This window comes from Thamnophis sirtalis, unplaced genomic scaffold (genome assembly GCF_051295495.1).
Source record: "Thamnophis sirtalis isolate CommonGarterSnake01/CBP01778 unplaced genomic scaffold, rThaSir2_p1.2 scaffold_3, whole genome shotgun sequence".
Classification (NCBI taxonomy): Eukaryota; Metazoa; Chordata; class Lepidosauria; order Squamata; family Natricidae; genus Thamnophis; species Thamnophis sirtalis.
The window spans coordinates 35,149,567-35,160,935 of record NW_028261383.1 but is presented as its reverse complement, the minus strand read 5'-3'; the positions used below and the strand labels follow the sequence as shown (position 1 = coordinate 35,160,935).

Here is an 11,369-nt window from a genome sequence, read left to right as displayed (position 1 = left end):
TCTTTACCTCTACATCCTTGATTTACAACAACTAAGAGCAGAATTTCCATTGCTCAATTTGTGCTCAATTTTTATGATCATTTTTTGCCACAATTAAGCAAATCACTGCAGTTGAGTGAATTATGGGATCATTAAGCAATCCAGATTCCCAAATGGACTTTAAATGTTAGAAACCAATTGGGAAGGTCGTAAGTGGTGATTACACAAGAGCATTTTTACACAGCTGCCATTGCCCTCCCCCCAAATAATCCCCTCCCCCCTAAAACTTGTCTTTCAAAAAGCAGGTGAAAATGACTAGAGACAGATTTTATTCTTTCAGTCAATCTCATTTGGATTGTTTTAAATCAAGCAAGGAACAAAAATAATTTATCTGTGAAATACTACTACCTTATTATAGGTAGCCCTTGACTTACAACCACAATTGAGCTGAAAATGTATGCTGCTAAGCGAGACATTAGTTAAGTGAGTTTTGTCCCATTTTGCAATCTGTCTTGCCACCATTGTTAAAGTGAAACTGCATTTGCTAAGTTAGCAACACGGTTGCTAAATGAATCTTGCTTCCCCATCAACTTTGTTTATCCGAAGGCTGCAAAACGCGATTCCATGAATCAGGGACATTGCAACCATCAGAAATGCATGCCAGTTGCCAAGCCTCTGAATGTTGGTCAGATGGCCATGGGGATGCGGCAACTGGTTGTGTGAAAAATGGTAATAAACCACTTTTTTCCAGTTCTGTTGTAACTTTGAATGGTCACTAAACAAATTGTTGTAAGTTGAGGTCTGCCAGTATTATCAACAACCCTACAGCACGGGATGGCAAAGGTTTAAGGAAAGAATGGAGAGAGCCCTATCAAGGGATGAGAATCGGTGGTAATTCTTGCCAAAGGGAATGTAGACTCCCTGAAGTTAAAGTGGAGCTCAACTGTTCCAGTGAGATGGAAGAGAAACAGAGGCCAAAAGTCTCTAATTACATAAGGAACAAATATTTTGCTCCAGCAACATCTCACATGTACAGCAATCAGCGTCACAACTTTGAAACACGTTGTATAGAAGCCAACATTTCACAAAAGATGCAATGGGAAATGGAGGGAGGGGGAAAGTTTTCAGGCGAAAGCATGAGGACAGATTGGACCACAAGCCGCCCTGTAAGCCGCCCTGAGTCCCCTCAGGGAAAAGGGCGGCATATAAATCCCAATAAATACCTAAATACCTAAAATACAAGTTGTGTGTTTTGTGAGTGAAGCAATCTCATTACCAGGATATTACATCCCAATCACCACTTGATCACTCAATAATATTTTTTTTCAATTTGGGGGCGCCTTGGGAACTTTTCAATGCTGCTATTAGAAAACTGAGACAAATCATTGTAAGTCAAGGACTATGTGTAATTAACCCAAATTCATCTACTGGTTTTGCATGGCTGAGGATGGCCTTGAGCCCTGGCATCCAAGGGCTGCTAAGGGTTTGACCACTATGTCACACTGTCTTGGTTGGCCAGCATACACAGTAGGTGGGCTTACTGGTTGGTCAGATATTAGTATTGGAAGCACGCTACTTTAAATCTGAAGGATATTTGCCTCACAACGAGAGACACTTATGGGTGTACTCCACTCCTGATTTTAGATGGGCCCTGGAGAGAGAAAACACCCATGGAAATAATCTGAAATGAGATCAATTACTGGCAAATCAGGAAGGTGGGCTGCATACTTTTATATTTAAAACATCTTGGCTCTCTTTAAAAAAACCTTGGTTCTCCTTGGCCTCTACACTAGAGAGATCTCAAACTAAAGAATCTAAATTTGAAGTTGCAGCCACAAATAATGCTGGACTAGATGAACCACTGGCTTGAAAAGCAGGAGGACTTGGAAGTTAAGCAGGTTGGTTTCCTGATAGTTTCTAGTTTGACATTCAGATGACTGACAGGTCTGGAAACCGATCTGAACCTTTTGAATTGTCCAGGCAGCCTTCCAAGGGTCCCAAATTCCATTGGCAGTAACAATTATTTGCAGGATTCACCCCAAAACTATATGTTTCACAGGTTCATGAATCTCACTTAGTCATAATGTGGTTTGCTTGGTTTGGATTTGCATATTTCCCAAAGGCACTAGGAGGAGGTGTTGAGTTCAAGTCCTGCCTTAGCCATGAAAATCAGCTGGGTGACTTTGGGCTAGTCCCTCTCTCAGCCCAACCCACCTCACAGGTAGTGGTTGAGGGGGAAATAGGAAGGTGTGTTAGATATACTTGCTGCCCTGAGTTATTTGTAAAAAATAATAGTGAGATACAAATAAGTAAGTAAATGCACCAACAAAAGTGTGTATAGTCAAGGATATGGTTTTCCCAGTTGCAATGTATGGCTGTGAAAGTTGGGCCATAAGGAAGGCTGAGCACCAAAGAATTGAGGCCTTTGAACAATGGTGCCGGAGAAGACTCCTGTGAGTCCCTTGGATTGCAAGGCGATCAAACCAGTCAGTCCTAGAGGAGATCAACCCTGACTGCTCTTTGGAAGGCCAGATCCTGAAGATGAAACTCAAACACTTTGGCCACCTAATGAGAAGGAAGGACTCACTGGAGAAGAGCCTCATACTGGGAACGATTGAGGGCAAAAGAAGAAAGGGACGGCAGAGAATGAGGTGGATGGAGTCATCGAAGCAGTAGGCGTAAACTTAAATGGACTCCAGAGGATGATAGAAGACAGGAAGGCCTGGAGGATTGTTGTCCATGGGGTCCATGGGGTCGCGATGGGTCGGACACGACTTCGCAACTAACTTTAAAGAGCTTTAAAGAGAATGATCCAACTTTAAGTGTATAAGTTCTCCCTCCTTCAAGCTTTCCAGAAAGTCAGCCCTATGAGATGCAGTAATTCAATGAATTTCTACAGTGGGGAAACCTGGAAACTTAATTCAATAGGCAATTAAAAAATAAGGGCTTCAAGACCTTTATGATCTTGAAAAATAGGTGTTTAATTTAACTGAAGTCCATAAATTGAGTCAGTTTGGTGTAGTCTTTTTCAAATTGGAAATGGAATATTCTTTATTGGCCAAGTGTGAATAGACACACAAGGAATTTAGACATATGTTAGTGCCATTATGTGTTTAGCAGAGTGACAGCATTGGGGGGGGGGGAAGGATTGTGTGTCTAGTAGTTGTTTTGGCATGCAATGCCCTATAATGGCATCCTGAGGAGAAATTTGGCCACTTTAAGATACATGGACTTCAACTCCCAAACGGGAGGAATTGACTTTCCATGTTAAAGTTTCACAACTTCAACTTTAAATTGTCTGCTGTGGACCTCACCTCATTCCTAAGAGGTCCATAAAGGGGGGCATGCATAAGATCACCAGCAGGCCTACCATCCCTGTCCTACTGTCCCCATTTACTTGTATTCATTTCCTTTGTCCATGTCCATGTCCTTGTTCATACTTATACCTGCTATCCTGTACATGTTTGACAAACAAACAAACAAACAAACAAAGGGACGAAGTTTGAAAAACACTGGTCTAGAGATTAAGATACTAGATTAGAAACTGGGAGACCAGGAATTCTAGACATGAAGTCAGCCTAGTGATTATTTTTCTCTCTCGGTCCAACCCACCTTGCAGGGAGGTTGTTCTGGGGGGGAAAGAGGAGGAGGGAAGTGGATGTACGCTTCCTTGAGCTGCACAAGATAAATGCGAGATATAACTCCAGCAAAAATCACTACACTTTATTTGAACTCTTCCTCCTCCAAAATAACTAATCAGGCCTCCCCAGAAAGGTTTGAAGGGAGCACAAGTGCGAACCCTTTTTGCTATCTTCCGGCATTTCTGCTCCCCTCGGATGCATAAGGGCCTTGACCGCTCCCCACACAGCCCTATGGATTATCACAATTCATATCAAAATATCTGTTATATACTAGAGGTTTCAATGTTAACATTATAACTAAATAGAATAACAGAGTTGGAAGGGACCTTGGAGGTCTTCTAGTCCAACCCCCTGCCTACAGAGGAAACCCTATACCATTTCAGACAAATGGCTATCCAGCAACTTCTTAAAGACTTCAAGTGTTGGGGCATTCACAACTTCTGGAGGCAAGCTGTTCCACTGATTAATTGTTCTAACTGTCAGGAAATTTCTCCTCAGTTCTAGGTTGCTTCTCTCCTTGATTAGTTTCCACCCATTGCTTCTTGTTCTGCCCACAGGTACCTTGGAGAATAGTTTGACTCCCTCTTCTTTGTGGCAACCCCTGAGATATTGGAACACTGCTATAATGTCTCCCCTAATCCTCCTTTTCATTAAACTGGACATACCCAGTTCCTGCAACCGTTCTTCATGTTTTAGCCTCCAGTCCCCTAATCATCTTTGTTGCTCTTCTCTGCACTCTTTCTAGAGTCTCCACATCTTTTCTACATCGTGGCGACCAAAACTGAATGCAGTATTCCAAGTGCGGCCTTACCAAGGCATTATAAAGTGGTATTAACACTTCACGTGATCTTGATTCTATCCTCTGTTTATGCAGCCTAGAACTGTCTTGGCTTAGGGGTGGGGGTGAGCGGGGAGACTTCGGCGTCGAGCTCGATTTAAACCGGGACTCGTGGCGCATCCACACGCCACGCAGCCGAGCCTGAGATCGGCTGCCGCGAGAGGGCTCCCTCGGTGGAAGAAGCGGCTCGCCCTCCGCCTCGCTTGCTTCGCCCTCCTCCCTCGCCGCCGAGGTTGGGCTTCCCAGGTTAGGCGCGGGCGCCGTTTCCTGCCACTCCTCCTCCTCCTCCGCTGCCAGCTCCGCAGCCCCGGGCGCTTGCAAGGTTTTGCAGCCGGTCCGCGCCCGGCAGGAGACTCGGATGTGGAGTCGGGGCAGCGACTGACTTGCAGAACCACGGGGCGAGCGTCTGGACTCTGGGGCGGCGGGTGCCTGTACTCCTTCCGTCCCCGGTCTCCGCCGTGAGCGCAAAACGACAGGCAAGGGCTCCCTTTTCCATCCGAGGAAAGGGAGGGATTCCGGCGCCTGGTCCTTTCTGCTCTGGTCGCCTTCCGCGCGAGCGATGCAAGTAAGCAAGCCTCGGCTCTCCCCCTCTGTGTGTTTGTGTGTTTGGTCCTCAGACAACCGGCTGCTCCCTCAGCTGGGTGCAAATAACGAGGAGGAGAGCAGAACTTAATGCCACCTGCGCCCGGGAGCCTTTCAATATGGCCCCGGGGTGCCTTTTGTCTATGAAGACTTGCTTTGCCTGGAGCAGGGGTGTCCAAACTTGGGAACTTTAAGACTTGTGGACGTCGGAATTCTGGGAGTTGAAGTCCACAAGTCTTAAAGTTCCCAAGTTTGGACACCCCTGGCCTTGGGTTTCTCCTTCTCTGGAGTCCTTAAAGGGACAGAAGCTTGCTCAGTGTGAAAAATCCAGTCTTATTATTAGTTTCAGTAGCCCGGAGACTCACAACACTATTGCGGAGTAGTGCAGGTAGCCTTGTCGACTTACAACCACAATTGAGCCCAAAATTTACTGATTTTAAATGAGACATTTTGTTAAGTTAGTTTTGACCCATTTTACAACCTTTCTTGCCACCGTTGTTAAGTGACTCACTGCCGTTGATAAGTAACGCAGTTATTACTTCCCCATTGACTTTGCTTATCAGAAGGTTGCAATAGAGGGGATCACATGACCTTGGGACATAGCAATGGTCATAAGTATGGATCAGTTGCCAAGCTTTTCAGGGTCTGGAAAGGGGTCCCCTTCAATGCACATGTGTTGGGACATGTGAGACATGTGACCCCTGAGAATTGCGGGGTCAAGGCAGTGGGCGGAGTGCAGGTCAGGAGGCAGGTCGATGCAGAAGTGGCAGCCCTGGTAGAGGAAATGGCCAGAGAGTAGGAGTAGGAATAGAATTGGAATAGGAATAGGAATAGAATTGGAATATAGAATAGAATAGAATAGAATAGCATTCTTTATTGGCCAAATGTGATTGGACACACAAGGAATTTGTCTTTGGCGCATATGCTCTCCGTGTACATAAAAAGACATGACACATTCGTCAAGAATCATAAGGTACAACACTTAATGATAGTCATAGGGTACAAATCAGCAATCGGGAAATAATCAGTATCAATATAAATCGTAATGATGCAAGGAACAAAGTTACAGTCCTGCAGTCATAAGTGGGAGGAGATGGGTGATAGGAACAATGAGCAGACTAATAGTAATAGTAATGCAGTCTTAGTGAATGGTTTGACAGTGGTGAGGGAATTATTTGTTTAGCAGAGTGATGGCGTTTGGGGAAAAACTGTTCTTGTGTCTAGTTGTCTAGGTGTGCAGTGCTCTATAGTGTCATTTTGAGGGTAGGAGTTGAAACAGTTTATGTCCAGGATGCAAGGGGGTTTGTAAATATTTTCACAGCCCTCTTTTTGACCCGTGCAGTGTACAGCTCCTCAATGGAAGGCAGGTTGGCAGTAATTGTGTTTTCCGCAGTTCTGATCATCCTTTGAAGTCTGTGTCTGTCTTGTTGGGTTGCAGAACCAATCCAGACAGTTATGGAGGTGCAGATGACAGACTCAATAATTCCTCTGTAGAACTGAATTAGCAGCTCTTTGGGCAGTTTGAGCTTCCTGAGTTGGAAAGAACATTCTTTATTGTGCTTTTTTGATGATATTTTTGATGTTAGGTGTCCATTTTAGGTCGTGAGATATGAGAGAACCTAGAAATTTGAAGGTCTCTACTGTTGATACTGTGTTGTCTAGTATTGTAAGAGGTGGTAGTATGGGAGGGTTTCTCTTAAAGTCTACCACCATTTCTACGGTTTTGAGTGTGTTCAGTTCCAGATTGTTCCAGTCACACCACGAGGCTAGTTGTTAAAACCTCCCATCTAGATGCGGTTTCATCGCTGTCTCGAATGAGACCAATCACTGTGGCATAGAAAGAGTCTGAAAAACCATTAAAAGAGAGCGTGGGTGTCTACTTGGCGGAGGGAAAGTTTGTCAATAGGCAGATTTTCTAATATGATCACAGGTGGTCCTTGACTTACAGCCGCAACTGAGCAAAATTTCCATTGCTAAGCAAGGTGGCTGTTAAATGAGCTTTGTCACATTTTGCAACATTTATGCTACAGTTGTTAAGTAGATCATGTGGTTGTTAAGTGAATCTGGCCTCCCTCATTGACTTTTGCTTGTTGGAAGCCAACTGGGAAGGTTACAAATGGTGATCACATGAGCCCAGGACAATGCACCTGTCATAAACACAGGCCAGTTGCTAGGAGCCTGAGTCATTTTATCATGTACTAGGGCACGGGTGTCAAGCGTGCGGCATCATATTGCTGTCACATGACGTTTCTCCGCTTTGCGGAGCTGGGGTAGGCATGGCCTGTGCATGACGCATCTGGTCCGCAGGCCACCAGTTTGACAAGCCTGTATTAGGGCAGGGGTCAGCCAACTGCGGCTCTGGAGCTGCATGTGGCTCTTTCCTCCCTCTGCTGTGGCTCCGTCACTGGTCGGCGCCAGTTTTGAGAGGAGCTTCTGGTGGTGCGGGGAGGAGAAGCACAGTGCACCAGGAGAAGACTCTATGGTAAGGGGAGGGTTTTCCAGTTGTCTCCACAATTTATAGGGCTTTCGGTTATGACAGGTAGAGGAAAAAGGATGCTGCGCTAGGAGGAGACTCTATGGTGGGAGAACTGAACTTCCGGTCAGCTCCAAAACTGAACAGGGGGCTTTCGGTTAGGATCTTTGTGGCTCCCGGTGTTTTCTTTTCTGTGGGAAACAGGTCCAAATGGCTCTTTGAGTGTTTAAGGTTGCCGACCCCTAGACGAGGGGAATGCTGCAGTGGTTGTGAGTGGGAAAAAAATGTTTTTTTCAGTGCTATTGTAAATTCAAACGGTCACTAAACGAATGGCTTTAAATCGAGGATTACCGTATTTTTCGGAGTATAAGACACACCTTCCCCCCCCCCAAAAAAGAGGGTGAAAATCTGCGTGCGTCTTATACACTGAATACAGCATTTTTGGCCTCCCGAAACTCTGCCCCCTTCGCAAAAATGAACGTGCAGAGGGTTTGGGAGGCCTGCAAAGTACTCCTGGGGGCTGGGGAGGGCAAAAACGAGTGAAAAATGGGCTGTTTTTTGCTCGGTTCCCCCCCCCATCCCCCAGGAGCACTCTACAAGCCTCCTAAAGGTTATGCATGCCCCCTTTTTGGGCAAAAAACTGGCTTTCATGGCTTGTTTTTGCCCCCACCGCAGCCCCCAGGAGTACTTTGCAGGCCTCTCAAACTCTCTGCATGCCGTTTTCACAAAAAAACAAGGTGTGCAGAGGATTTGGGAGGTCTGCAAGAATGCAAAACCTTTTTTTTCCCCCCAAATGTACCTCTTCAAATCTTGGTGCGCCTTATACTCCGGTGCGTCAGATACTCCCAAAAATATGGTGCCTGTATTGTTTTCGACACAAATATTTGTTTGGAATTTATGCGGCTTTGTGATTTGTTGTTGCTGTCTTTGAACAGGTTATGGGAATGCAGGTGTGACCTGGAAGAGGAGCTCTCCGTTTCATGATGCCTCCAAAAAGATCCAGAGGAAAACTTCCTCAGATATCCACCCATAAAAGACGCCTGAAGAGTCGGTGGAAGTTGGAAGAGCAGCAGAAGAGCCTGCTTTTGGGAGAGGAGAAAGGGAAAGTGGGCACCCCCAACAAAAGGGCCAGGAAGCGAAAGGGCACCACTGCCCCCCAGAGAAGGTACTCGGGGCAGAACCCTAACATCTGCACGGAGTGCGGGCAAACCTTTGCGCAGGCTTTGGATTTGGTGAGCCACCAGAGAATCCATGCCGGAGAAAAGCCCCATAAATGCTCTGACTGCGGGAAAGCCTTCAGCCTCAGCTCCAACCTGAGCAGGCACCAGAGGATTCACACAAGGGAGAAGCCCTATCTTTGCTCGGAGTGTGGGAAAAGCTTTGCAGACAAGTCGTCTTTGGAGCAACACGTGCGAACCCACTCGGGGGAGACCCCCTTCCAGTGTATTGACTGTGGGAAAATGTTCAGCCAGAGTTCCCACGAGAAGAGGCCTCCGAAGAGCCCCCCGGGGAAGTGGCAGAGCCGTTGCGCTGCTGCCCCAGAGACTCCTGTGGTCACCCCCAGCTCAGCTCAGCTCGGCCGTGCTCAAAGACCTGGAGTTTCCAAGAAGCAGGACTCTCCCTTCGAAATCCCGCACACATGCGCCGAATGCTGGCAGAGTTTCAACCAGACCTCGGACCTGGTGAAACACATGCGCATCCACACGGGCGAGAAGCCCTTTGAGTGTAGCCACTGCGGGAAGTGCTTCAACGTCAGCTCCAACCTCATCCGGCACAAGAGGATCCACACAGGAGAGAAGCCGTACACCTGCTCCGTCTGCGGGAAGAGCTTCACCGACAAATCCACCCTCACCCAGCACAACCGCATCCACACGGGAGAGAAGCCGTACACCTGCAGCTACTGCGGGAAAAGCTTCAGCCGGAGTTCTCACCACAAGAGACACCAGCGGATCCACGCGGGAGAAAATCCCGTCTCTCTCCTGCCTCTCTGGCCTTATCCTAACCCGATGTACTGAGGGCCCTTCTATTGGGTGAGGCAGAATTTCTACTAGACATTTCCAGCAGATGGTTCGACCGGGGTTTTACATGGTTGGTGTTTGGATCCAGGGCAGGAATGGTGTTTCGGATCTGCTGTGGGGCACACTCACTCGACTTATCAGTCACTCTCACACTGTGAGACTTGGAAAAGATGTAGTAGTTTCTTTAAGATATTGTTGACCGGCATGCGAGTGGTGTGGTGGCTTAGAGTGGAGCTCTCGCCTCACAATCAGGAGGCTGTGAGTTCAATCCTGGGTAGAGGCAGATATTTCTGTGGGCACATTGAAAATATATCTACTGATTATAACTCCACATTGGTGACAGGAAGGGCATCTGGCCAGTAAACACTCAGTTCCATTCAGTTCCACTGCGCAAGGGATTATGAGGTCGTTAAAAGATTATGATTGTTCACCATCATGCCACGGCAAACCTAAAACACCTTTCCCATTTTAGATGGGAAGGCTATACAGGTAGCCCTCGTTTAGCGCCCACCTTGTTTGGAATTATTAAAGTGATGGGGGAAAAAAGAACTAGTCACTATCAATCCTTGCATTTACAACCTTTGCAAGTCAGTAAAGCAAAGGAAAACTGAAGTAAGATCACAAGCACGGTGATTTTTCACAAGAACACTTTCATAGTGATATTTCACAACCGCATGGCTTAACGACTGAGTTGGCCGGTCCCAATTGTGGTTGCTAAATTAAGAGCCATAATGGCACAGTGGTTAGAGTGCAGCATTGCAGGCTAATTCTACTGACTGCCAGGAATTTGATCCTGACCTGCTCAAGGTTGACTCAGCCTTCCCTCCTTCCGAGGTGGATAAAATGAGGGTCCAGATTGTTGGGGGCAAAAGGTTGACTCTGTAAACCGCTTAGAGAGGGCTGTAAAAGCACTGTGAAGTGGTATATAAGTTTAGGTGTTAATTGCTAAACAAGGATTACCTGTACATTCTATTATTTACTTCACATGGATCTAAACGGCCTCTCTCTCTGTCACATTCCATGACAGAGAGAGAGAAAGGTTTGAATTTTCATCTGCCAAAGCCAATATCCTTTCCACTAATGGTATTGGATGCTCTTTCACCAAAATTCTTTTTGCTTCTCTTTTGCAGGGATTCCTGCTCTATCTGGACTTTTCCTTCCAGAAATTCTCTTGTTTTGTCAAAGGCATCTCAAATATGCAGACAGATTTTGTAACTGTTAATAGAATATTATTGTAATTTAATAAACAGGTTTAATGCATGATGTTTATGAATCTAATTGGTGCTGCTGCACTGAGTATGTGATGGAGCCAGTTTGATTTAGTAACTAAATCACTGTGCTAGAAAACAGGAAATTGTGAGTTCTAGTCCTGGCTGAGGCCAGCTGCTTGACTTTGGGCCAGTCCCTCTCTCTTAGCCCTCAAAGGAGGCGGTAAGGGCAGAATACTTCTGAAAAAACCTTGCCAAGAAATCTGCAGGGATTTGTCCAGCCCATCTCCAGGAGTCAACAATGACTCAAAGGCATGCACACTTAAACCTATCCACACCAGAGGAAGTATTAAGCCAGTTCTGACAGGTTCTGGACAACCGGTAGCGGAAATTTTTAGTAGTTCAGAGAACCTGCAAATAAGCTGGCCCCACCCCCGATGCCTCCAAGCTGATTTTCTTTTGTTGCCCTGAATAGGAGAATGGAGCTGGAAAGCAGGTTAGTAGGGTGGGGAGGGAATGGGGATTTTGCAGTATCCTTCCCCCAGGAGTGGGGAGTGAATGTGCATTTTGCAGTATCCTTCCCCTGCTACGCCCACAAAGCCATGCCCACAGAACTGGTAGTAAAAATTT

At 46.3% G+C, this 11,369-nt stretch overlaps 1 protein-coding gene across 1 annotated transcript; it reads left to right on the top strand.

The window, feature by feature from the left end:
• The first annotated feature begins 4,706 nt into the window (after positions 1-4,706).
• On the top strand, positions 4,707-10,794 carry LOC148047915 (uncharacterized). The gene is made up of 2 exons (XM_087708664.1): positions 4,707-5,023; positions 8,449-10,794. Exon 2 carries the CDS (start codon positions 8,494-8,496, stop codon positions 9,526-9,528), a length of 1,035 nt encoding a protein of 344 aa, XP_087564790.1. The 5' UTR covers positions 4,707-5,023; positions 8,449-8,493; the 3' UTR covers positions 9,529-10,794.
• The last annotated feature ends 575 nt before the right edge of the window (positions 10,795-11,369 follow it).